Source organism: Pseudorca crassidens, chromosome 10, assembly GCF_039906515.1.
Source record: "Pseudorca crassidens isolate mPseCra1 chromosome 10, mPseCra1.hap1, whole genome shotgun sequence".
Classification (NCBI taxonomy): Eukaryota; Metazoa; Chordata; class Mammalia; order Artiodactyla; family Delphinidae; genus Pseudorca; species Pseudorca crassidens.
Window position 1 is genome coordinate 80,037,185 of NC_090305.1, and position 27,835 is coordinate 80,065,019.

The 27,835-nt window shown below is 41.9% G+C and overlaps 1 protein-coding gene and 1 long non-coding RNA gene across 7 annotated transcripts in view; one reads left to right on the plus strand and one right to left on the minus strand.

Moving 5' to 3' along the window:
• PTPRG (protein tyrosine phosphatase receptor type G) overlaps positions 1-27,835 on the plus strand; it is a 725,670-nt gene that overhangs the window by 674,273 nt on the left and 23,562 nt on the right. For all 6 annotated transcript variants that reach the window (XM_067755032.1, XM_067755034.1, XM_067755031.1 and 3 more), the window contains 10 exons: positions 4,255-4,346; positions 11,711-11,807; positions 18,081-18,163; positions 18,353-18,487; positions 19,523-19,657; positions 21,823-21,995; positions 23,582-23,717; positions 24,268-24,414; positions 26,688-26,781; positions 27,700-27,776. In XM_067755032.1, coding sequence (XP_067611133.1) covers positions 4,255-4,346; positions 11,711-11,807; positions 18,081-18,163; positions 18,353-18,487; positions 19,523-19,657; positions 21,823-21,995; positions 23,582-23,717; positions 24,268-24,414; positions 26,688-26,781; positions 27,700-27,776 — 1,169 coding nt within the window. The remainder of the gene's footprint in view (positions 1-4,254; positions 4,347-11,710; positions 11,808-18,080; positions 18,164-18,352; positions 18,488-19,522; positions 19,658-21,822; positions 21,996-23,581; positions 23,718-24,267; positions 24,415-26,687; positions 26,782-27,699; positions 27,777-27,835) is intronic.
• On the minus strand, positions 23,290-27,786 carry LOC137232607 (uncharacterized). Its single transcript, XR_010947093.1, has 2 exons — positions 27,621-27,786; positions 23,290-23,627 (listed from the first exon to the last, which is right to left on the minus strand). It is a non-coding gene; the product is annotated as an uncharacterized lncRNA (long non-coding RNA).

Below are 27,835 nucleotides of genomic sequence, written 5' to 3' on the forward strand. Positions count from 1 at the left end.
TATCGTATGGTATTTGTCTTTCTCTTTCTGACTTACTTACTATGGTAATCTCTAGGTCCATCCATGTTGCTGCAAATGGCAAAATTTCATTCTTTTTATGGCTGAGTAGTACTCCATTGTGTGTGGATAAATAGATAGATAGATAGATAGAACATATCTTCTTCATCCATTCTTCTGTCAATGGACATTTAGGCTGTAGAAGCAACTTTTCTTCATGTTCACATACATTTTTCTTTATTTCCTGCAGTTTTGCATTTGAGGTCAACATTGACCAGCTCTTTTTTTCCTCCTTGGAATCTCTCACCTTCTTACTTTCTTCTCAGTAGACGTTCACCCTCTTCTAATGCTCTGCTTTTGATGAGAACAAACCAGAGACTAATTTCAGGCTTCATCAGAAGTAGTACATGAGGATGTTCTGTTGTGGATTGACCAAAATAAAAGACCTCTTAAATGCCAAATTTAATTCCAACCACAAAAGGCTAAAATCTTGGAACAAAGTATAAATGATATTATTTAATAACAACAGCCCAGTTTTCTGGATCCTCAACTGACTATATCAAATATTTTATAATGGCGTGATTTCGTGGGAATAGTACTTATCCCATTTTTGCCTAATTTAAACCTTTGGTGTCTGAAAGCTCTATATGTAAAAATATTGGCACAAAATTCCACAGTAACATTTTACCAGATTAACCGAGATGCTCTAATTCCTTGCTTTTCCTTGAAACTGTGCTCTGAGAATGAAGGCAGTGTGTCCCAGTGCACGGGAGCACAGGCTTTGGGCTTAACACACCAGGATTCAAATCTCAGCTCTGCCACTTAGTAATTGTGTCACTTCAGACAAGTTGCCTCAGTCTCCTTACATGTAACATGAAGACGATGACATCCTCTTTACCTAGTTCTTGTGAAGGTAAGTGTATGAAAAGCATTGAGCACAGTCCCTGGCAATCAGTAAGGTCTCTCTTCACATTTGTATCGGCTCTGTCGTTAGACCATTTCACGATAGCATAATAATCCAACCTCTAACCTGTAGTCAGTGAAAACGCCTCTACTTTGATTCCAGCTCATCTTTTGCTTTTCTTTATGTTTCTCCCCCATCACCCCTGTGTCAGCAACATTTATGTTCACCTGAGGCATCAAATCCATCCCTTTGTTGGCACTCGTCCTCGCTGGGTCATTACACACGGTTCTTGCTCTTCCTTTCTTATGTTCATTATAACAAATGTTGCCCTTGGGCAGACATCATCTCCCTAATATCTGGCTAAGTCCTAGGTGCTCAGTAAATGCCTCTTCCAGTGGTTTCCCGTTCACTGTGACCCAGACAACAGCTGTTCTCTCCCAGTCGGAGCACTCTTTGCCTTGTCTCTGTGGCCAGCTTCCACTGCCATACTCCAAGCTTCAGTTAATCTTTCTGAGCTTGTGTTCCCAACTATAAGATGAGTATGAAAATAGTACCTATCTCTTAGGGCTTTGGGGAGGAATGAGTACATGTTAATACATGTAAAGGGCACAGAAGGTGCTGGTCCGTAGTTAGTGCTACTAATAGTTGCTACGTTTGTTATTGAAACTCAAATGTATAGGTGGAAATAACATTTTACAGATGGATATCTTCTTATAACACAGGATCTCTCTGGATAAAAATTGAACAGATCAGGTCTATGATGCTGTCCTGATTGCTTGGCCTTCTGCTAGTTAATTTTATAATTATCTGGCTCATGTTGAGAGAAATTTAATAGAAAAACGATATAAGAGGAAAACTATTAGGGCTTCTAATTAGCTGTAGCCTTATATTCATCTTAATATTGAGGAAAAAAAGATTTACCGACCCCTCAGTTTCATTTATCTTGATTGAAAGACAAATAATGTGTTATCTGGGCTGCTGATGGTGGTCACTAAAGCGTGTGTGTGTGTGTGTGTGTGTGTGTGTGTGTGTGTGTGTGTGTGTGTGTGTGTGTGTGTGTGTGTGTGTGTGTGTGTGTGTATCTGCCTGTCTGGTAGTTTTATGATGTTACTGGTGGTGCCTGGAAACCCAGAGGAGTATGATTAGACGTCTTTGGATAAAGAATCAAATTGGAGGCTAGTGAGTCGGTGATTTCCATGTACGATTATCATACTGAGCTCTGCTGGCTTTTGCTGCATCTAGCCGTGGAGGGAGCAGAGCAGCTGATCTCTGGGCATGTGTGGCGTTAGCTTGGATAGCACAGTTGAGCACTTTGCAGGAAAAAATAATAAATTGTTAACCTGAAAGCTTTTTTTTAGTGACTTGAGCTGGGCTATGCCCTTTAAAACACCGTGGTATGTACCTTGCAGAGTAAAACACCTCTAAAGCTGATGTGTTTTTTCTTATTTTGAACTAGAGTCCTCGTGCTTAATCATGGCACCATAAGTTTATTGGGAATCTCCAGTTCTAAACTATCACTATGGAATAAATATCGCCCTCAGCCTATTATACTATTAACCCCACGTCACTCTACTCTTGGAAACAGCATTGTGTCTTCCATTTCAAAATAAACAGGAGAAAAGTGTTGCCTGCGGTCTGTAGGCTGGAGTGTTTGTGGGGCTAGGTTGTGACCCATCTTATGTATGCTGCCTCTTGTCTAAAGATGAGTTTATTCTTGGGTTAATCTTTTAGAGATGCTCCAATTTTGTCCACATTAGTCCTTCTCTCAACTTAAGGTCTTTTCTTTGCCGCTTGATCATTATTGTAGACTTTGCTTACTTCTAAACATTTTAAAGGAAGTGATCAGATAATTTGGGAAATTTTTCTTGAACTGTGCATTCTGCTAAATATTCTGGGGAAACATTTTGGCTCGGCTTACTTTGTTAATGCTGGTTACATCATTATGGGAGCTATAGATTTCTTGGGCGTGCAAAATGATTGCATATTCATGAACATCTTCAATCCTGAAATATTTGTAAATAACTTGGCAATTTTTTTCATAAGGTGGCCTATTAAAATGATTAGGTCTTTAATTGTTCACACAGAAAGACTCTGTACGTACAGAGCACCCCCTATTTGATAAGTAACATTCCTCTGCTAAGCAGTTTGGATTATGAACGTTTATAAGTCACCTTAAACAAAGTATATGAGAGAGGCTTTTTTCCGCGTTAGAATGATGCAAGTTTGAAAATGTCAATAGATGCAAAAAGCCACCCTAGAGCTTTGCTCTCTCGAAAGAAAGTAGAGAAGGAATGACATAGTCAATGTTAACTGTCACCAGATGAAGAGAAATCAGATTGTCAGGCCTGGATCTATAACATTCTTGCCAAAGTAGGACCTCATTTACACATACAGATCTTCATACCCTTTGCTAAGAAAAGCATCTGTGGCAGTTTAGATGTTTGTGCGTTTGCCAAAGATCTTTCACTCTGAATAAAGTAAATGTCATGTCTGTTGTTTATCTCAAATTCAGCAGAGTATTTTTAAAAGGAAATATTTGCGGGGGAGGGGCGAGGGAAGGAGGGAAGGAGGAGGTTGGGGAGCTCCAGTTAGCGGGGTGTGGCTGTTTTCCGGCAGTAGTCAAGTAGCAGAGTGGATCTGGGTAAATCGGCTTAAAACACACTTGGGGCTCAGGAACTGAAAATGCCCTTTTGAAGTGACAACACTACAAATAAATTGCAATGTGGAGTCTTCCTGAATCTACACCTAGTCTGTCAACACCAAAAAAAAAATCCAGTTAATTCCATCAAACTGGTTATTTGGCATTGTGTAGACACAGCTGTCTTGAATGAAAATTGTGAACACTTAAACATAGATGGCATTGTACCCGAAGCCCGCTGGTACAGTGGCACCTGTCTGTAATTGTGTAAAAAGATTGCTTAGACTTCAGAGATCAGACATAGGACTTAGTTGTTCCAACTTCAAGTTGGACCCCACTGAATAGCAAGGTTTTGAAAAACGTAGGGTGTGATAACATTTCTTAACAAATAAGTACCCTTGGTAAGCTCAGAATTTTAGTTAAGAGTATGATGTGGTGAGTTAACTATGTAAGTTGCCTGGAATAGAAAGAATAAAGGTAATAGTTTAAGACCATTTTTAAAACCGTATGTAGCCTAGCATTTAGGCATTCAGAATCATAATGAGACCCTAATGTCAAGTAACTCCAGAGACTTTTCTTGAAGACATCTATTTCAGGTGATACAATTACATCACTCTTTGCAAAAATCAAATATCTGTCTTCAGTAATCCCTTATCAGTGTTATTTGTTTATGGAAGTATTCTTTGTGACTCTGAATATTGTTTTATTCCCACAGATGACATGGAAGCCATTCCTGTCAAACAGTTTGTTAAACACATTGGTGAGCTCTATTCTAATAACCAGCATGGGTTCTCTGAGGATTTTGAGGTATGTTTCAAAACCGGAAATTTCTTTCCTGAAAGCTAACTCTCATTTTACAGGGATTTTTGTAAGCTTGAAGTGAATGTGTTTCAACCATAACAGAAGCAGTCACTGAGGAAAGTGGGGACTTGATTCTCTTTTTTCTTTTCCTTACACTTAGAGTTTTAACAGGCCCTCTTTTCCCAGTAAAAACGAGGTGAAAGGGAGTTGCTTGTGCACTTCTGCGAAAGAACAGACTTAGTGGCAGGAAAGAGGCAACCTCAGATTCTCTCTTCATCTGCATTCTAACTGGGACAGCAGTCATCCTGCAAAGGACAGGGCTTCTCATTCCGTGTGTCGCTTCTGGGATGTACAAGGTATAGCAGAGACAGCAGATTTGAGGTCTGAGGGATCTGAAGCTGGCTGCACCAGGAGTGACCTTTATTATCCTTGAGCCAGTCATTGCATTTCTGATCCCCGGTTCCCTCATTTTTAAAAATGGCACCGATGTCACCTCCAACCCCAACGATTTTGGGAAAAAAACGAATGATTAACATCCTGGAAAGTGCTGGGTTAACTGTTAAGCCCATGCAAAGGTCGATGGTTGTTTTCGTGATTATTAATCCTTGGAGAGGAGACGTGGGTGAACGCAGCCTTCTGATTTTAAGAACCGGGATGGAGGAAACAAGGTAGAGAGCAGCGCGCACTACCCTGCCAGCTCTGGGTTCCGTGCCAGCTCCGCAATGACAGGGTGTCAATGAGGAGCTATTAAACAGACTGCCCTTTTCTTCACTGAGGCGCTTCACTAAGGCACATCTCTGGCAGCAAGAGTTGTGCCGAGGAGGCCAAGTTTTCATGGCAGCTCAGCTGTCTTCTAGCTTTGTGGGTAAGTCGATTCCTTTCTGTCTCGTTTCTGCTTTCAAATGGAAATGATGGTGATGGCACTAACCTGCCCACCTCTTTTCACGGAATTGGTTCTGGGGATCACATGGAATAATGGAAGGTAAGCCCTTTGAGATCGCCCAGGAGCCCTACAGCTGGGAGGTGCAGTTATTTCGCATGGAGAAGGAGAGAGAAAAAGAGGACCAGAAGCCCCTGTCTCTGTGCAAATTTGGAGTCCCCAAAGGCCATCCTAAAGGCAGTTATACTGACAACTTGTTTTAAATTAAGTCCTTCTCCTAGCTTTTTTGTTTTTGTTTTATTTCTTGAGCAGAAGCAAAGCAACGGTGGTAGAGAGAAGGACCCCTCTGATTTATTCTGCAGTCATGTGTTTCATGGAACAAACAAAAACACGTCAAGTGTTTAACGCGGCTCTTAAATGCTGCCCCAAAAAAGGTGCCTGTCCAAGTAGAAAGCACATGAGGACAGCACATGTGTGTGGTGTTCAAGTGATTTAGTTCAATTGACTGTTGGCTGGATGACTGAGCAAGAATATTGAGGCATTTAACAATGTTGATGGTATTCGGGACAAACATCCGTCCTCTAGAGACGAGAATTTGATCAGGATGATCAAAGGCAACTCAGGTTTCTCAATTATTTATGATTTGAGACCCCAGTGCTATTCATCACAGCTGGTTTTGACACCATTTAATTATTCGAAATAATCAGCTACACCTCTGTAAACTTGATCTCACTCAAAATGGGCTTCCCTGCATCAAAATCACGCCTGTTAACAAATCCTGGGCATCTGCACCCTATTTCTGTCCTAAAAAGAAAACTGTGGCTAGAAGCTTTTGTCGCCTCTATCGAACTCTCTAGCTTAAGTATTATTCTGGTAGTTTCAGGATTGGAACAGGGAGGGCGGGGAGGAGGGAGGCTTTGTTCTACTCTTGTTATTTCACAGTCTGTCCTGGTTTGAAAGGTTTCAAATCGGGGCTATTCAGACTAGGAAGTACATCCTTTCTCCTTCAAAGGATAGTAAGACAGCCATGTAAAGGGGGAAGTGAGACATAGAAAAGCTCACTAACATACTGTCATCATCTAATTTAGGGGGAATCTGAAGTATTTTAGAAGAGTAGTAGTACTCCTTTTGGGTAGCTCTGCTAGAAAGGAATATGGTAACAGGCTCTGTAAGAAGCGATCAAGGCTGTTTTAATAAACAAGAGATAGTAATAGGCTGTAAAAAGGAGGTCAGGATGAGAGATTTTGTGTAATTTAACAACAGGAAAACAAACCCCTCATATTAAGAGAGTGGTAACCTCAACCTCAGATTTCTTTTATGTGGAATAACGACGGCCAGCATCTACTTGGCACGGTTGCCTGGATTATTTCGCTCGTTCCTCAGAAATACCCCATGAGGTGCGTGCTATTTTATTGTCCCTATTTTGCAGATGAGGAAAGTTACCCGTGAGAAAACCGAGGCACTGGGTGATTCAGTTAGGAAGTGGCAGCAATAGGGTTGAAGACCAAGGCTTTCTGACTCAAGCCCACATGTTTAACCTGGATGCCCTCCAGACTCTCATGGAAGTAGTGGCCTGTAATGAGCTGAAGTCAAAGGAGAGATAACCAAGATTATCAGTGATTGTCTAAAACTGGTCATGCAGCTGATGGGCCAGTGAGTTCCTTGGCAAAAAAAGTGGCGGGGGGGGGGGGAGCAGTCAGAATAAGGAGCCTCCCCTCCCAAGAGTACTGGGAGCCCAGTACATGAACTTTATGGGCCAGAGCCTTCCCAGAGGGCTGAGAATCTCACTTATAAAAATCTTATATAACCTCTGAATAGAGGCCTAAAATTAGTCAAAGAACTAATCTTAAGATTATAGAGGAAACCACTGCACAGTGAATATTTGCCTATTAAGAGGAGTTAAAGCAACTCATTCTGCAGTTACTGAGTACCCAGCATTCTCTGAGTACCTACTATTCTCCGCAGGTACTGAGTACCTACATGGTATAAGGCACACAGATGAATTGGACAGAGAGCTTGCTCTCAGGGAGTTCAGCCTGATGGGGGAAGAAGACTAGAGTATACACAGCTAAAGTAGAAAGAGGGCAAAGCAAAATAAGTGCTAATACAGAAATGAAGTTCTGGAGGAGAGCAAAGGAGAAAGGATCCTATGCAGTTTGATTGGGTGTTTCTGCAGAAGTTCTGTTTGCCCCATCTTGATTTCAAATCTTGGAGGGAAATGGAAAAAAAACAAATTTGGTGAATAGCTGTCATATGTTCAGAACTTTGCTGCTTGGAGGAGAATGAGAAATGATTCACTGGTAATTTTGAGTCTTTGTTTAGAGGTGATGCTGGAAGCAAGCTTTTGGTCCTTGTCAGATAAATTTTGGAGGCCGTTAAAAGCTGGGGACATTATACCTCTAGCAGATTTTGCAGTCACGGGAAATAACGTCAATCCTTATGCCCGGATACTGTTCAGTGACTGTTCCCTTGGCTACCTTAGCTGACTACAACCTCACTCTTCCCCGGCCTCCCCAGTCATAATCCAGGAGGCTTCCAGAGGCACGATGCTAGCATATAATCTTTCGAGATCAGGGGAGCTCCAAGGCCCTGTGGGTCAACAGAATTAATAGGCAGGGGTCAGGAGCAGCACAGGTTTAAAGGCTGAGTGCAGAGATGAGGCCAGAGGTCCAATACCCCTTGACAAGATCCTTTGGGGGAGGATCAGGTCTGTTACAATTAGCTCCAGCTGAGCTAAATCTGGGGCAGTTGCTCATCTTAAATCAAGAGAACAAAGCTTTGTCCACCTGAGCTCATGCGCCAAGGGACCAGTGGCCACAATAGCTTTATGTAAGATGCAGAGTTCTCGTGTTGCCGATTTCACATAGCAAGAGTTCCTGACAGAGGCGGAAAGCTGCAGAAAGAATGCTGCCTGCAGGATGGCAGAAAGTGGCCCCGTCGAGTTTCCGGAGCCTCGGTGACAGAATGCCAGTGTGGGTCTTAGATGTCCCACAGGAAAACATTTTAAACCCTTATCATGCAAAACATCATAGTTGGTTAAGCTGAGGTTTTTACAAAGAGTGAGAAAAAACGTGCGTTAGCCAAATTTCACAGATCGTACAGGAAAAATAATTCTATTTTATAGGCCAGCTGCAGGATGATAGACACTGTGATGTACTCTCCAAAGATGGGTTGGTTTTCTGGAGGGGAAGGCAGTCATTTTAGATAAAGACATATGGATTCGGAGAGGGGAGAGAAGGACAGGCATTCTTAGCAAGGAAGATGGCAGTGAAGCACAGAGCAGGAGGTGGTCATACGGTCTGTTCAGGGGGCATAGAGTTAAAACTGTGTGGCATTGGGAAGGGAGTAGGTGGAAAATAGGATGGGACCTTGAAAGCCTGGCTAAGGAATCTGGCGTCTCTCTAGAGGTGTCTGAGTGAGAGAACAGCAAAGTCAAAGCAGCATTTGAAGAAAATCAGGGCGGCAGTTTGTAGCCTGAGCGGAGGAGAGTAGAGGTGGGAAGATGAGTGTGGCCAGTACCTGGCGAGGGCCAGCTCTGAGTCCGACACTGAACAAAGCCCTGAGCTGTGGTCATGACTTAACCTTGTGTACAACAGTCCCCTGAACACAGTTGTGGGCTGCCTGAACTCAGACACTAAGAATGTTACACACACTCGGTCTAACACTTGGTCACCAGGTCCAAAATATTTCCTTCTCAGTTTGCTTCACTGTGAAGCTGAGTAATCTGAAAGATTTCTAGATCTGTTCTGGTGGGCTTATTTTTTTTCCATGTGAGCTACCGAATGGGAGGACAGTAGGTCACCATGTGCCCTTTGGACAGCCTTTCACATCCACAACTCCAGGCAGGAGGTGATGTAGTCTGTATCATCTCCCAAGAATTCTGTGTCTGTCAGCTTTTAGTGGTTTTGTTAGTTTGTTTTTTTAAGTTATACTTTATTTTAAACCTCTTGTTCTCAGTTGGCTCTTTTCTGTGATCGTGTGCCTGTTCCTTCGCAGAATATTCATTTCGAAAATACCAGCTCTGTTACAGAGACAGTAAAGTACAAACAAGCTTAAACCTTAAACTTTTTATCAGGGTGCTGACCAGGTAACTTTACTATACACACTCTATCGGCCAGTGTCACTTCAAAAGGTTTTAACACCTATTAAAATCACATTAACTTTGGAATGCCAGTTCTGATGGAGAAAACACACTCCAGGATCAGGTGATATTATCAGCATCTAAATGAGTCAGGCAGTAGTACTGCAAGGAATTACAGATGACATTATTATCCACAAGACAAAATCAGAAGGCCATAGGCAAACCCCTTGGGTTCTCATAAAATCAGATTTAACATTATTTATGAGTCTCCTTTGTTTTCTGTCATTCACATAATTGGAAAAGTGAAACGGAGGCGACGGATCAGACCAAGAGTTTTAGATAACACAGAGTTTGATTGGCCATATTGAATGGCTGCTTTAAACAGTACGGACAGCTGCTCCCACGCAGGCTTGGTCAATTGCATTAGACTATAATAGAGGCCCCACCTCAGTCCCTAGTGTGTGGTCAGAGCCACACAATGGGAAAAAAAATATCGATAAACAAAGCGAATCTCAAACTAAGGTACTAAAAGCTGAAAGCTCAACACAAGATATCTGAGCAGCTCAGCCCTGAAGAGGTACATGCCAAAGGTATGACCTTCAAAACCCAGGAACCAAAGCATGTCAGCTTATTTCACGGATTTGTGTACAGATTGAATTAATGTCTTCCAGAATACAAATCCATTTTCAAAGGTTTTCGGGCCCTGAAACTCTTCAGAAGAGCACATGTCAGGCTTTCGAGGCAGTTCTAAAAGGCAAATATTCTGAGTAGGGCTAGCGTTGCTTCTGTTCTTGGAGATGTTAAGATGTCAGACTCGTTCCATTGTGCTCACGTTTTATTATCTGTTTTAGAGAAAAGAGCCAAAGGCAGCCTTAAGGCCCTTTAAACCAGCATTTGCCCAACTGTAGGTTATAAACCATTTTAGATAGAATAGCAAGTATCAGAGTTTATCACATTTAGTAAAAGTAAGAAAAGATAAAGGATTGTCATGAAACGCACACTTTTCCCAGAGAGGTGTGTTGAATTAATGCCTGTGGGTCTTTTTTTTCTTTGCTTCCTTCTTCCTTCCTTCCTTCCTTCCTTCCTTCCTTCCTTCCTTCCTTCCTTCCTTCCTTCCCTCCCTCCCTCCCTCCCTCCCTCCCTCACTTCCTCCCTCCCTCCCTCCCTTCCTCCCTCCCTCCCTCCCTTCCTCCCTCCCTCCCTTCCTTCCACTGGGAATGCCTGCAATTATGAAAAACTGAATATATATCCTCCAGGAATCGGGTGTCCATGAATATGGTTTCTTTGAATAGTTAGTGACCCATTGTTTTTATACCTTGGTTAAGTTCTTTGATCACAGTGAGTTCCTCCTAAGTACTTTGCAAATATGAAAGACAGCCAGTTCCTTGTTTCATTATGCATGATGTAAATGCTGTGGAAATCATCCATAATTGCTATGCAACTCCTTTGTGAAGAAAAGTCTGCACGCTCGTAAACTCTGTTACATCTGTTACGTGTAAAACATTTCTCCTGATCATCTTGTGTCACTTTGCCCCTGCTCTTTGCCACAGCTGTGCGCTGCTAATGACTTCCCTTATTAGTTCGCGCCAGTGCAGTCTGGGGTTTGAAGCACACAGTGTAGAAAAATGTGGCTTTTTAGCAATCTTGTATTAGGCTAATGGATGATGTTTCTATCCATGGCAAAGGTGACGGGAGAGGAGAGTTGCTTCTCCCACTGCTGTTTTTCTAAAGAAGGATAATGTAAATAAATTCAGAGTTAACAAATAAGGCATCAGAGCCATATATATTTGAGCCAGATATGACAACTGTTTAAGTTCTATTAGTGTCGTTTCAGGGCTGAGTACAGTCAGTCTGTGGTCTGTTAGTTATAAAACGAGGCTGTAAGGACTATAATATAAGCATATTGCAAACCATGGTGGAGATTATTCTTCTGCCTGAAATATTCCTGTTCATCCTTTAAGGCCCGGGTGAATCATCTCCTCCTGTCTAAAGCCTTCCTCTGTGTTCCCGTCAGTTTCTTAAGGCCTCTTTTCTACTAATCACATTTGACTGTCATCATCCTTTTACATGTTGTTCTCAGTCATCTGACTGTGACATATTCAAAAGGAGATAACTATTTTGTAATCCCCATGCCTAGGTCAAAATCTGGAATAAAGTAGCTGATTGATGAATTAGTAAAGAATGAAATCCTTTTATTTTGTTCACATCCTTCATACGTTGGTTATTAGTATGTCTGTAATCATTTCTGAAGTTGAGTTTGGGGAGGTAACGGTGGCCCGTGGCTGGGAAGTGTGTAAATACTCTGTGCTTTTGGATGTAAATAGTTCCTTTCTTTCTACGACCTTGTTGTCAAACGTCTAAAGCGTGTCTAAAAATCTTGGAAATCTCGATGTTTGTTTTCTTCTCTAGGAGGTCCAGCGCTGTACAGCCGATATGAACATCACTGCAGAACATTCTAATCATCCAGATAACAAGCACAAAAACAGATACATCAACATTTTAGCATGTGAGTAATAAACTTTAAACTATCTTCAACTGCGGGGAAATGAAATCTTCCTGCTGGGTAGAAGCTGAAAGGCAAGCAATCAGAATCAGGATGCCAAGAGAAAATTACACTTGCAAGTTAACCTCTCATTAGCCCATCTTCAACAGTGTGGAAGAAGAAGTGGGGACACTCTGCCCGCTGAGTCTTTCACGAAGCTGTCAGATCTCTGCTTAATAATCAGGTGATCGAAGGAAATGTTCTGAGCTTTACTGTTTTTACATGAAGTGATTTCATATCCGATGCTGGGAACCAAACTGTAATGTCATGTCGCTCTCTTGACATTGTTCTTAACCAATGAGAGCCAAGTCTTTTAACACAAATGGAAATACTGGGAACTGAATCAAGGAAGTTGAATTTCCAAGCAGTCTCTCTAAGATTAGGTAATTAGTTTATACCAGTCCTTGTGGCCCACGTGCTTAGTCCTGTCCAAAACATTTCCAGGGTCAAGAATACCCTGGAAGTTCAGGACGCAAACAAATAAGTGTTCTTCTTACAGAGCCTCAAGGAATACCCTAAGAGGACAGGCTATTTCTGTGGCTAGAAGGCCACTTTTTGTAGACACCGTGGCTTGGGTCACTGGCTGAAGGTATACACTTCTGTATTAAGGGCAGGGGCACAGATGTTTATGGTTAACATACACTATGGTAAAGAACACAGTACTTGCCATTTTATGTAATAGCGCATTTAAATCAGACACTTAAATCTGCACGCTACTATAGATAGTTTTTTTAAACAATATTTTAGTGTGATATAATTCACATGCCATATAAAATTCACCCATTTTCACGTTAATTTGAAGTTAAATTTTAAGTGACTTCCAGTGTTTTTTATTATCGACACAGAGTTGTACAACCATCACCACCATCTAATTTTAGAACATTTTCAGGACCCCAGCAAGAAACTTCCTTACCCTTGAGCAGTCACTCCCAATTCCTCCCTCTCCCAAAGTCCCTAGAAACCACGTACCTACTTTCTTTCTCTGTGTGTTTGCCTATTTTGGGTATTGCATATAAATGGAATCATACAATACATGGCCTTTTGTGTCACTTCTACTTGGCATGATGTTTTTAAGGTATACCCATGGTGTGGCTTATATCACTACTTCATTCCTTTATCACTACTTCATTCCTTTTTATGGCCGAATAATAATACTCTGTGCTATGGATATACCACATATTAATTTCTCATTTGTTGGACATTTGAGCTGTTTCTACTTTTTGACTATTATGAAGAAGGCTGCTATGAACATTTGTGTACAAGGTTTTGTACGGACATATATTTTCAACTCTCTTGGGTATATACTTAGCAATTGAATAGCCAGGTCATATGGTAACTTTATGTGTAACATTTTGAAGAACTTCCCAACTGTTTACCGAAGTGGCTACACCATTTTACATTCCCAGCAGCAATATATGCAGGTTCCAACGTTTCCACATCCTTGCCAACACTTGTTACTATGTTTTTTTGATAATAGCCATCCTAATGAGTGTGAAGTCATATCTCACAGTAGTTTTGATTTGCATTTCCCTAATGATTGATAGATGATGAACATCTATTCATGTATTTATTGGCCACCTGTATATCTTCTTTGGAGAAATGTCTGTTAAGATCCTTTGCCCAGTTTTTAATTGGATTACTTGTCTTTCTATTGTTGAGTTCTTTATAGATTCTAGATACAAATCCCTTATCAGATATATAGTTTGCAAGTATTTTCTTCTATTCTGTGCATTGTCTTTTCACTTTCTTGATGATGTCCTTTGAAGTACAGATTTTTAAAATTTTGGTGAAATTCAGTGTATTTTTCTTTGGTTGCCTGTGGTCTTGTTCTCACATCCGAAGAACCAGTGCCTAATCCAAGATCATGAATATTTACACCTGTCATCACAGTTTTCTGGTCTTAGCTCTTACATTTACGTCTTTGATCCATTTGAGTTAATTTATGTATATGGTGTGAGGTAGGGGTCCAGGTTCATTCTTCTACATGTTGATATCCAGTTGTCCCAGCACCGTTTGTTGAAAAGACTCTTCTTTCCCCCATTGAGTTGTCTTAGCACCCCACCAAAAATCAACTGACCATAAGTGTGAGGGTTTATTTCCAGACTTTCCTTTCTTTTTCATTAATCTGTACGTCTATCCTTATGTCATTGCCGCACTTGTCTTGATTACTGAGTTTGTGATAAGTTTTGAAATTGGAAACTGTGAGTCCTCCAACTTTGCTCTTCTTTTTCAAGGTTGTTGAGGCTACTCTGGATCCCTTGTGCTTTCATATAAATTTCAGGATCAACCTATTACTGCAAAAAATGTAGCTGGGATTTTAATATGGATTATTTTGAATCTATAGATGAATATGGGGGAGCATTGCCATCTTAACAAAATTAGGTCTACCAATTTATGAAGATGGGATGTCTTTCCATTTATATAGATCATCTTTTATTCCTTTCAGCAATCTGCATTTTACAAGTGTTGTGCTTTTGTTAAATTTATTTCTAAGTATTTTATTCTTTTGGATGGAATTATTTACTTGATATTTTCAGATTGTTCACTGCTAGCATATGGAAATATAATTGATTTTTGTATGTTATGTTGATCTTGTATCTAACCACCTTGACTGAACTCATTAGTTCTAACAGTTGTGAGCCTTGTTATTTTCTATATTTTTGTTAATAGCCACTCTAACAGGTGTGAGGTGATATCTCATCATGGTTTTGCTATGCATCTCCCTGAAGATTAGTGATGTTGAGCAACTTTTCATGTACCCATTGGCCACCTATATGTTTTCTTTGGAAACATGGATATTTAGGTCCTCTGCCCATATTTTAACTGATTGCTCGTTTTGCTAGCTATTGATTTGTGTGAGTTATTTATATATTTTGGATGTCAACCCCTCATCAGATACATGATTTGCAAATATTTTCTCCCCCTCGGTAAGCTGCCTTTTCATTTTGTTGATGGTTTCCTTTGCTGTGCAGAAACTGTTTAGTTTAATGTAGTTCCACTTGTTTATTTTTGCTTTTGTTGCTTTTGGTTTTGGTGTCAGGTTGAAAAAAATCACTGCCAAGACTTATGTCAAGGAGCTTTTTTTCTCTGTTGTTTTTTCCTAGGAGTTTTATGATTTCAGGTCTTAAATTCAAGGCTTTAATCCATGTCGAGTTAATTTTTATGTATGGTGGACTGTAGTGGTCCAGTTTCATTCTTTTGCATGTGGCTGTCCACTTTTCCCAACACTGTTTATTGAAGAGAGTGTCCTTTCCCCATTGTATATTCCTGGCCCTTTTGTCATAAACCAGTGGACCATATATGTGTGGGTTTATTTATGGGCTCTCTACTCTGTTCCATTGATCTGTGTGTCTGTTTTTATTGCCAGTACCATACTGTTTTAATTATTATAGCTCTGTAATACAATTTGAAGTCGGGGGTGTGATGCCTCCAGCTTTGTCCTTCTTTCTCAAGGTGGCTTTGGCTATTTGAGGTCTTTTATGGTTCCACACACATTTTAGGATTGTTTGTTCTATTTATGTGAAAAAATGCCATTGGAATTTTGATAGGTATGGCATTGAATCTGTAGATTGCTTTGGGTAGTAGTATGGACATGTTAACAATATTAATTCTTCCAATCCATGAGCATGGACTATCTTTCCATTTATTTGTGTCTTCTTCAGTTTCTTTTATTAATGTCTTAGAGTTTTCAATACACAGGTCTTTCACCTCCTTGGTTAAGTTTATTCCTAGGTGTTTTGTTCTTTCTGATGCAATTGTAAATGGGATTGTTTTCTCAATTTCTCTTTCTGACAGTTCATTATTACTGTATAGAAATTCAATCGATTTTTGTGTATTGATTTAGTATCCTGCAACTTTACTGAATTCATTTATTCTAACAGTTTTTTGATGAAGTCTTTAGCATTTTCTATATATAATGTCAGGTCATCTGCAAATAGTGCCAGTTTTACTTCTTCCTGTCTAATTTGGATGCTTTTTATTTCTCTTTCTTGCCTAACTGCACTGGCTAGGACTTCTAATACCATGATAAATAAAAATGGCAAGAGTGGACATCCGTATCTTGTTCCCAGTCTCAGAGGAAAAGCTTTCAGCTTTTCACCATTGAGTATGATGTTAGCTGTGGAGTTGTCATATATGACCTTAGGGTCTCTATATACAGGATCATGTCATCTGTGATTGTAGTTTTACGTCTTCTAGAAAACGTTTTAAAAGAACCAAGAGTCATTTTTGAATGAGAGTATTTGCTTCAGTTACCTGAGAGAATGAGGAGAAGAAAAAGAAGAGAACAAGAAAGAAGAGTAAAACTTTTCTTTTCTTGCCAGTCTTTGGATAGATTGACTCTGGCAGTATTTGTCGGCCAAGCCAGTCAAGGCTCACCTCCCTGAGACTGTGAGGACTTGTCCATTTATAGACCTCATTTCTAAGCATATGTCAGTCAGAGATATACACGTGTATATGCCTTGCATATGTCCACACACATCACTGTCCACCATAGCAACCTCTACTTCTAGTGAGCTCACTGCCTTAGCTAAAACTATGTGGCAGAGAAGAGGGAGGAAATCAAGGCAACTTCTGTGTGATGTGCCCAAGGGTTATCGTGTTTTGTCACAAAACCACCAGGTCTTCGTAGACATGTTTGTACTTTCACAAGTTCATTTGAGGTTTTACTTTCACAAATTCAGATTAGATGTGGTTTTATTTCCGTAAGTTCGGAGAGCTGGGTTTTGGTGCTCTCTTGGTCACTTGGTCAGACTCTGGGCACATCACCCGGCACCTTGGTCTACCCCTATATTAACGCCTTTATATAGCAAAGAGTAGCATGGAAATGTTATGGAACAAGTAAAATCAGTCCATGAATGTGCCTGGAACACAATACAGGAAGAGCGTTCTCTCACGGAGCCATCACAGCTTTCAAGGCACACGTGGATGCCACCTCCAGTATTGATCTTTTTAGCTAGTCTGTTACCTTTTTGATGAAATATGAATTGTGCAACTTGAGGAACACGTGTTCCTCTTTGTCAGTCTGAGAAGTAACAATATAATGCTCCTAAGGCATAGGATCCAGATGCCCTAGGAGAGTATTTTCAGTTGGGGCCCATTTATATCAGGCAGCCCCTGTTCAGATTCACTGCAGTCTGAGAGTTTGTCAGCACAACAAAAGCAATTCACAGTTCCAAGAATGTGGAGGGCTTTCCAAAAGTGCTTGATATAGTCTGGGGTCAGTAATGTCTAGGCTAATCCACTCATTGGACTTCTTTTCGAGCTAGCCTTTTACGATCATGATTATAAATAGAAATGGAAATCGGGCTTTTGCCCATTCTCTTTCTAGCTAGGGAAAAATAAAAGTATGACCTCAGCTTTCTTTTGTTTGTTATCCTATAAATACAAGCTCATTCTGTTGGGCAACCAGAGGCACATATCACCACTCACCTTTTGTTCGTAGGGGAAGGTTAAGTGGATCTTAAATCTGATGATGGACTTCAGATTCCGGTGAAGCGATTACTCTTAGAAGCAAGCTCTGGCTCCCTCAATTATTCAGGGTCTGCTGGGGTGATGGGGAGTCCAGCTGAGTTTAACAATGGCACCTCCGGAAAATAGATGTTCTGGACTTGATCTAATAAAATCACCTTTTTATATTTGTATCAGTGGGGAGGGGGTGGGGCATGAGTAAGCAAAGGCCTTGGAAACTGGTTTTAAAATATAGGATGAGGGGGGCTTCCCTGGTGGCGCAGTGGTTGAGAGTCTGCCTGCCAATGCAGGGGATGGGAGTTCATGACCCGGTCCGGGAAGATCCCACGTGCCGCAGAGCGGCTGGGCCCGTGAGCCATGGCTGCTGAGCCTGTGCGTCCGGAGCCTGTGCTCTGCAACGGGAGAGGCCACAACAGTGAGAGGCCCGCGTACTGCAAAAAGAAAAAAATATATATATATATATATAGGATGAGGAAATCTGGGAGGGTTGCAACTTGAATTGTTTTACATGAACTAATAAGGACCACAATTTGTATTTCTTGCATATTAGCACTCACAGGTCAGAGCATGAGGTAGGAGTGTCCCTGTGGTTTGGAGATGGGTTTGAATGCTGTAGCTTTGAATTTTTAGTTGTTCTTCTGCCAGAAGGTTTCTCGGGCCACTCTGGGAGATGCCATGTTGCCTCTTTGCCTTGTTTTGTGCTTTAGAATGCTGCTAGTTTTCGAATTAATACATTTTGGTTTTGCTTTTTTTTCTTATCCTCTGTAGATGATCACAGTAGGGTGAAGTTAAGACCTTTACCAGGAAAAGACTCTAAGCACAGCGACTACATTAATGCAAACTATGTCGATGTAAGTCAGAAATGTTTTTATAAACCTGTTTCTGATAAATGAAGGGTGCTGCAGAGACTGTTGAATGTGTTTTCATACCGCACAGAGCTCACGTGAGAAGCACAGCCTACTCAATACGGAAGGCACTTGAATTATTAACTGGTCTGTGATACTGCTTTCATCTTACTTTGTGCTGTGTCATCTTTGAAGGGTTACAACAAAGCGAAAGCCTACATCGCCACCCAGGGACCGTTAAAGTCTACGTTTGAAGATTTCTGGAGGATGATTTGGGAACAAAACACTGGAATCATTGTCATGATTACGAACCTTGTGGAAAAAGGAAGAGTAAGAGCTTGTTGGCTTAATCGTGTACCTTCATTCAAAAAGATATTTGTGGAGTACCGCTGTAGGGTAGAAACTTGGCAAGGCCGAAAGAGTTAGAGAAGTGAGAAGTGGCCTCCCTGCCAGGAAAGTGAGCTAGGCACTTACCAGAGTGGATTAAACATGATGATTGAGGTGAATAGGGTATTAATTGGGGGACGGGGGGTGCTGCAAAACACAGGAATGCATCCTCTAGTACAGAGATTTTTTTAAAGAGTTAATATTTGAGGTGAGATTTGAACAGTGAAAGAGGAGGAGGAAGAGTTACACAGGCTTGAAAAGAGAAGGAAGGACGTTCCAAATATCTGGGAGAGAAAGAACAAAAGCAGGGACGTTGGAAGAAACAGTTTAGTCAAGGAACTACTAATAGTTCACACTGGGGGGAGTAAAGACTGCTTAAACACCTTGACCATCACTAAGAGAACCTTTTTTTAAGATGATGATTCATATGGTAACTTTATTGGGTTATGAGCTGACATTAGACGTGAATTTAAGCTGGAATAAGGATCCAGGCTCTGGTTGGTTACTCAGAGTCACTACTGCTTCACTTTGACGGTGGAATCCCTGTTTTGCCTTTGGTGACCCAGTTTTTAACACGAAGGCGCTCACAGTTACAAGAGACTTTGTGTTAACTGTGAATGCAGGCCAGCCTCCCAAAATGACACTTAAACTCCCTTTGATAACATATCCTACCCACATTTCGTAGAGGTCAAATATACAGGATTTTTCTTAGACCTTCTTTTAAAGTACATCATGTGTTGAAGGATGATGGCGAACACTAGGCCCATTTCTCAAGTGATCTTGCCCAAACGTGTCCCAAGATTAACCTCTTCAGAGGTCACATCTGCCTGCAAGGCCTTCAGCCCATGCATTCCTTTTTTAGTCAACCACGTGGTGATATGGCCTGTGTCTCCACACCATCATTTGAAACCACATTATCAACATTGGAATTGTGACATCAATTGCAGTTATAATTTACAGCTTTTTTCTTTTCTGCAGCGAAAATGTGATCAGTATTGGCCCACAGAGAACAGTGAGGAGTATGGAAACATTATTGTCACACTGAAGAGCACAAAAGTACACGCCTGCTATACTGTTCGTCGTTTTTCAGTCCGAAATACAAAAGTGAAAAAGGTATTGAAGGAGTTGGGTGGGCTGCCAGGGCATCTCTTTTTAAACTAGTATGAAAATTACTGTGCGACTAAGGCCAACTCTCGTAACCAACTTGGTTTTTAAAAAAGTATTTTTGAAACATTTTTTTCACAACTCTTTTGATTGACATCAGTGTATGGTGTGAAAGATACTGGCAAAGCACATAATAGAATTTAACTGGCCTGATTGAGTTCTTTAATCTCTTCATGAAAGAGGCTTCATTTGGGGGGAAAGAGAAAGGTCCTCTGAGGTTTTGGTAACCAGCAAATACGGCAGCATCTGTTTGTTTGGTGATGCAGCTTTTTAAAGCATTGTTTCCCAAAGTGTGTCCCAAGGGATAGTAGCCCTGCAAGGTGCTTGCAGAAATCAAATTCTGTGCTTCGATAAGTGTGGAAAATGAATGCCACGTAGTACGTATTCCCCCTTAGAAACTTACAAGGAACACAAGTACGGAGAGTGCTAGAGTTAAGAAACCGATATAACTTGGTCGTGTTTCCTAATGTGACTTAACGGTAAAACCCTTCTCTGCAGTAGAACTGTTACCATCGTGAGAATTACACCTTGTGGAAATGGTGCTTTCAAGTTATCTCAGTTTCTCTTGTTGAAAACCCACTGTCCCATCGAGACTCATAGATCGCTGTAGCAGTATTATGAACTCAAGACAGGTGCTCATTAGGAAAGTGTGAAGTAGTACTCTACAGAGGTTTAGGTATGGGAGTTGTTTGTAGCAGTGGTTCCTAATTTATTTTTTTAGTCTTGGACATCTTGGAGAATGTGATAAAACTGCCTCCCTCTTGCCCCAGAAGAATTCACATTTACCGAGATTTTTATACGCACTGTCAGTGGCTCTGAAGCCCATTTGTGATCCAAGGTTAACAGTCCTTTCTGTGTATAGTTTGTTTCCAAGAATAGCAGAAGTACATAAAAATCAGCTGCACTGTTTTTATCTGTGTTCTCTGTAATAGAGCTGTTAACTGGCTCAAGCTAACCAGTAACTCATTAAGTACAGTGTCCATTACTCACGGAAGCACCTCAGGTTATTTAAACACGACCCACTTACTCTTATTTTAGAAACAGCTTAAGCCAGAGGAGCAAGTCCAATAGGAACGTTAGGTGTTTTGCACACTGACCATCGTAACTGCAAATGTGGAAGAAATAGGAAAATGAGGGGTAACAGAAGAATTAAGAAATCAAAGACATCCAAAGGCCTTGTAGCACAGGGCCAGACACCCTACAAGGTTCAGTGTCAATGGATTAATGACCCTGAATCATCAAAAAAAAATTTTTTATTTTAGAGGTATTGGTAATTTAAAAAAAAAAAAATCACAGCAAGTGATCTATTTGGGGAAATTTTTCATCCAAAGTGGTTCAAGTGTAAAAAGTGCAGCCACTTAAACGAATTCTTCAGAGTAGTGTTCCTTTATTGAAAGTGACAGATAAATTGATTGTTGCCTTTGACTCTAGAGATTTCGAACCACTTGTCACTTAGGATCCTCCCCACACCTCCTGGAGAGTGTACGGCACGAGCACTCTGGCTCCTAAAGGTCCAGTCCGGACAGTGGAGAAAGAATGTGAGTCCCGGCCCACAGTCAGATGAGTTGGGGCATCTCAAATGCTGCCAGGAAGTGGAGGCCTTGTAGGCAAATTACAAAGTGCTTGGATCGGTCCAGATCCAGAAAACCGATACTAAACATTCATTCTTGGTACAGTCTTAACCCATTTTCTCTTCCAAGAGATGTCTGATCCTTCTGTGCACCCAGGTCATGTCTCCGTTTTGGGCATGAGAGGGCCACAGAGAGGAAATAACCAACCCCAGGAACAGCAGTTAAGGCGAATGGGAACAGAGGTCAGGTTTGCTGACATCCTTAGGTGATTTTTTTTTTTTTTTTTTGGTACACGGGCCTCTCACTGCTGTGGCCTCTCCCGTTGCGGAGCACAGGCTCCGGACACGCAGGCTCAGCGGCCATGGCTCACGGGCCCAGCCGCTCCGCGGCACGTGGGATCTTCCCGGACCGGGGCATGAACCCGCGTCCCCTGCATCGGCAGGCGGGCTCTCAACCACTGCGCCACCAGGGAAGCCCCCTTATGTGATTTTTACCAGAATGCCCACTCTCAGCTTAAAGCCATCTTTTCTCACCCTCTCTCAGGGTCAGAAGGGAAATCCCAAGGGGCGTCAGAATGAACGGGTAGTGATCCAGTACCACTACACGCAGTGGCCCGACATGGGAGTTCCCGAGTACGCCCTCCCGGTCCTGACCTTCGTGAGGAGGTCCTCAGCAGCCCGGACTCCAGAAATGGGCCCTGTGTTGGTGCACTGCAGGTGAGGCCAACGGCGTCCCCTTTCTTCTGCCTGGGATTCAGCATTTGAATTGGGCAGAGCAGCGGGTGTGGGCTGTGTGAACTTGGACCACTGTGGCCCTGCTGCTTGCGGCTTTGTTTGATTTAGAAACGGAGTCTTAACTCTGAGAACTGGGACCAATGAGACCTGTTAGGGTTACGGAAGGTCACTGTAGTCCCCTCACATTAAGAAACCATCTGCTGCTTCTGAGGTTACAACAAAATATGCTCTTAGAGGATGAGTCTCCAGTTTTTATAACGCCTTCTTATTACTGATAAAAAATCCCCAGTGTTTATAGGGAAATTGTTGGCAGCTCCTAATATATAGAAACCTTACACACAAATTTAGAACTTTCCGCACTAGAGATTTTGAGTTTTTGAACATGGCTTTTCTGTAGGGTTCCTCCAAATGATAATAGTTAGTTTATGTGTGAAAGGCTTTCAGTTTACACGTGCTATATAAAATACCTTTTTTAAAGCACAGATAAAGCCTGTTTTCCCATCTTAACTAACTACCTTAAACAACCTTAGCTGATTGTTTCAAAAATGCTTTTATTGTGTTTCATTTGGATTGCTGGGCTTTTTTCACTTTGGTATTCAAAGAGATGTTGCTTATTCTGTGATGTATGTTACATAGCTGCCCGGCCTTTTCTCAGCGTTTCTTTGGGGCTGTTCTCATAACATGCTTCCACAGAGCAGGTCCTTTGCAGACGTCGGAGAAGTCCCATAAGGACTCTGTTTAAAGTCCCATAAGGACTCTACATTTTTGCTCACCCATTTAGAATCACTAAAATAGAGGTGAAGGTCTATCAAAGCACTTGGGTATCATCAACAAAACTGTGTGAGATGGGGAACCTGAGGCGGCAGGTTTCTGCCAAAAGAAGCCTGTGGTTCAATACGGCAGAACTCGGGTCTCCCTGGGTTGGGTTGTGTTGTTTTGCTTAAATAACAAACAATCAGGAAACGGGAATAAAAGAGGCCAGCTTTTCCAGAGGGGCTCTTCTTCTCCTACCCCTGGATTACTAAAGGAAAGTAGCCCTTATAAATAGGAACTTGCCAGTACTGAGCACCCTGGGCGGGAGTTGTGCACAGAGGGGGTTTCTCGAAAGGACGGTGCGTTCTCCCAGAATCCCTGGGGGAGCGGGAGAACCAGGCGATGCCTCGGCAGGGGTGGTTCTGGTGCGGAGATGGCTACTGCCAGGAGAGACACCTTGTGGCCCCTGGCATCACAGAGTTAAACCCTTTGCTTGAGCTGCAAGCAAGGCTGAGAAAGCAAATCTGTAACTATATTTTTATTTATTTATATTTATACATATTTTATATTTTTATGTATGGTAGAAGGGCAGTCTTCCCTCGCCCTCAAGACTCACGAGGGAGGAAGATCCTACTGAAGTTTCTGAATGCTATCCGTATGTATGTCAGCATAACCCTCTTGTTGGGAGAACCTAGTATAGTTGACGTAGGTTATTTCTCAGCGCGTTGGAGACTCAGATGATAATTTTTGTAATCCATGGTTCATGACCTGGTAGAGCAGCAGGTGTACTAGTTGAGTGTCTGCCTTTCTTCCAGTGCTGGCGTGGGCAGGACGGGCACCTACATTGTGATCGACAGCATGCTGCAACAGATAAAAGACAAAAGCACAGTCAATGTCCTGGGATTCCTGAAGCATATCAGGACACAGCGCAACTACCTCGTCCAGACTGAGGTGAGGAGGGGTGCTGGTGTTCTCATGTGATTCCAGCACACGCTTGAACTGAAAGTTGAATGACTGAGAGTGAGACATACGCATTCTCTTGGGCCTGGAAGGAATTTACAGGTTTGTGTTGGAAGATGTCCTAACCGGGATACCGTTCTTTGGCTCACAGGCATCCATTTCTGTGTGGCTCTTAAATGAAGCAGATACAGTTTTCTCTAGTGCTGTGTATTCCATGCTGGGGGCGCTTAAACCTTGTTGTTTAGCCTGAGAGATATATACGAGGCAATGGTTCTGAAGCCCTTCACTGAACACACGTCTTCCCACTGCTTTGTTTGGGGCGTGGTATGGAATACAGAACTAAACGCAGCACAGGCCCTACCCTAAAATAACTTCTGACAGGTAAGGAAGGATGGACTGGAGCCGACCCCCCTGGCTGTAAATGCATGCGGGAGGTCCCTGCTAGGGGAAGAGTTCATCTAAGGTCGATTTCACGCAGGGGACAGAGGTGGCTGCCCTGTCGCAGCTCTCCTCAGTGACTACCATGTCGTGTGCCTTTTAGGAGCAGTACATTTTCATCCACGATGCCTTGTTGGAAGCCATTCTTGGAAAGGAGACTGAAGTATCTTCCAGTCAGCTGCATAGTTACGTTAACAGTATCCTCATACCAGGAGCGGGAGGAAAGACACGACTGGAGAAACAGTTCAAGGTAGTGCTTTCAATACGTTTCTTTGGCAAAGCAGCAAGGAGGTAAAGAAATGCCTTGAGTTGGGAGGGTCGTGTCTTTTTTGCATGAATGTCTAGACTAAAATGGATTACTATCTATCTGTACTCCTCAGATGTGATCCATGGGAAGATCAAGTTTCGACTTACGTATGAATTGTGGGTATCCAAGTAGACAGTGCTGTGCTGTATTTTCTTCTGCACAGTTTACGACTTTAACATTTGCCCCTGGCCCCAATGACATGGTACTCTGTCAGTCGTTCCAGTCCAAAAAATATCCTCTGTATTTTTTTTTTTTGCGGTACGCGGGCCTCACTGTTGTGGCCTCTCCCGTTGCGGAGCGCAGGCTCAGCAGCCGTGGCTCACGGGCCTAGCCGCTCCGCGGCATGTGGGATCTTCCCGGACCGGGGCACGAACCCGTGTCCCCTGCATCGGCAGGCGGACTCTCAACCACTGCACCACCAGGGAAGCCCTATCCTCTGTATTTTTTTCTGAACAAATACTGTCTTACCCTGATGGAGAACGGCTATTTGTTGGCATTATCTTAAAAGCAAAGCTCTTTGAATGACTATCCTAGCAGATAATTTAGAAACTAGAAAAGATCTAGTTACTACGGAATACTAAAGAAACTTTAGTTAACTTTTCCTAAATGGTTATTCTTTTTCTTTGATAGGGGCATGAGGTGTAAAGACAGTTAAGGTTTATACGGAATTGAGTGCAAACAGAGACTATAAGAACTATTAAAGTAAGTAAGATCAGAAAGCTCAGTCATCTCAAAGTACTAAGTGCTTTCCTATTTCGTAGTCTCTCATTAGACTTTAAAAAAAACAGGCTTTTTTGCACATTGTTCTATATGTAATTTCTCGTTTTGTGTCAAGATGGAAAGAATGAGATGAATCTCTGCAGTTTTAGTTTTCATGGTAAAACCTTCCATAGGCACTGAAACCTTCGCGTCTCAGCTCAAGAAATGAGACTGTCAAACAAACAAATGATAACAAGTGATATGAAATGAAAAGTAGATCAATTTCACCAAGTTCAGTTATAACAATTTTAAATTTCTAGGTCTCCTTTTATAACATCCTTACTGCCCTGCGAACCGTTTGAGGTAATCAATAGTGAGGACATAGTGTCTCATTTTGAATGTTTAAAATGAATTCTTAAAAAAATTAAGTACCAATAATTCTTAATTAAATTCTGCCTTTTCTGTTTCCGCAACGTTTGTTTATACACTGTTTTAAAAATTCATCAAAAGAAACCAGGTCATTTGTTCCTTTACAGGCATTAACCAACTACATCCACCTCCACGTAGAGAAGGAGACCGTTCCCATATACTCTGTAACATGGACCCCCTCCCTCCTCACCCACCACCCACCCCCCAAAAAGATTGACAGAATGATTCAACCAAGCTACACGGGAAGAATAACCAAACTACTGGGCTAATTATTTATAACAGCCTTAGAACAATGTCAGTTCAGTTTAACAGACATTTACTGAGAACTTAGTAAATTCTTTACCATGATTAGCTCTTATTACCACGAAGCCGTGTTTGCTAGTATAGAGACACCTCCATTTCATGTGGCTGTGAGGAATCAGTGACATCATCCACAGAGAAACCCACGTTAATTCAACAAATGCTGCTTACATAGTGCCTGTAGTCAAGACACCTAAGGCCTAGGGCTTCCCTGGTGGTGCAGTGGTTGAGAGTCTGCCTGCTCATGCAGGGGACGCAGGTTCGTGCCCTGGTCCATGAAGATCCCACATGCCGCAGAGCGGCTGGGTCCGTGAGCGCGGCTGGGCCCGTGAGCCATGGCCGCTGAGCCTGCGCGTCCAGAGCCTGTGCTCCGCAACGGGAGAGGCCACGGCAGTGAGAGGCCCGCGTACAGGGGAAAAAAAAAAAAAAAGAAACCTAAGGCCTAATAGTAAATAAAACAAGCACACAAACAACCAAGACAACTGAAAAAGCTACCACTGTTGAAACACAAAAAAGTGTCCTTTGGGATACAAAAATGTTTATAGTATCTGTGCCAGATCATCAAGCAGATGCTATCAATTATACCTTTGTTTTTGTTTTGTTGTCTTTCCCCGCTTGACTGAGATAGACCACGCTGCATGTAGGTCAAAGAATTCCAAGTTTAGGGTCTACAACGTAATGGTTTGATAGTTAACTATATACTGAGAAACCATTACCACAATAAGTTAGTTAACACAGGCACAATTATAATCCTTTGAATGAAGGCTAAAATGTTGCTTTTCTTTCAGCTGGTCACACAGTGTAATGCAAAATACGTGGAATGCTTCAGTGCTCAGAAAGAGTGTAACAAAGAAAAGAACAGAAACTCTTCAGTCGTGCCCTGTAAGATCTTAAAATCAGTTCGACTTGCCTGTGTTTGTTTTTTCTTTGGATTTTGTGTGTTAAGTAAAGAGGCAGCCACTACCAAGGGGAAAAGTTACGCTGAGGACAACTGAAGCAGTTTGATCAAAACGGGAGGGGTGGGTGACGGCACCAGCAAGTTGCTGCGTCTATGTGACATGAAAGCTCGCTTCAGTTCACCTCGAAATTCAAGAGTTAGATTATTTCTACCATGTCTTGCCTTTAAAAACAAAATGTCATTATCACTGTGGCATTAATGCTCTCTTCAAACAGAGAGTCCTGGATTAATCTGCACAGCTGGAACTACATTGCTAAATTATTCTGGCTATTGAGACTAAATTATTCTGGCTATTAGAGACTAAGGCACCGTTGGTAGGTGGTGACCGCTGCATAAATAACTTGGGACACAGCAGTGGATACTGTGTGTAGTATACTGTAGACACAGGCATGGGTGATCAGTGAAGAGATTCTGTCTACTGAAAGAGGCCAATATTTTCTAAGGCCTTCCCAAAGAAAAAGATTGGGAGTAAGGGGATGGCAAAAGAGCAAACTACAATACGTTGGTATAAGTGCAGGAATATCAAACCAGGGTCAAGAGTGACCTGAAACCCTGTGTTGACTCCACACACAGTATCCTCTTAGTGGTCCGCTGGGAAAGCCTCTCCCACAGTCAAGTGTTATTCCTAGAACGTCTGGGTCCTGCTGGGCACATGCAGCAGAATTTCATTTTACATTCTTCCTTAGCTGATAATGCTCTAGCTTGTTTAAAAATATAGGTAAGTCTTAAAAAGAAAGCGGAGCCAAAGAGCTCTATTACTCACCAAGTAACTCTCAGAAAGTGCTGTTGGTGGTGAGGGGTAATGAGGCAAATGTGGTGTTTTCGTTTTTTCCATGTCATAGCTGAGCGTGCTCGAGTGGGCCTTGCACCGTTGCCTGGAATGAAAGGAACAGACTACATTAATGCTTCTTATATCATGGTGAGAGTCAACAGTTAATTATAAATAAAGTCAATTAAACTGAAAGGTGCTAAACAGCA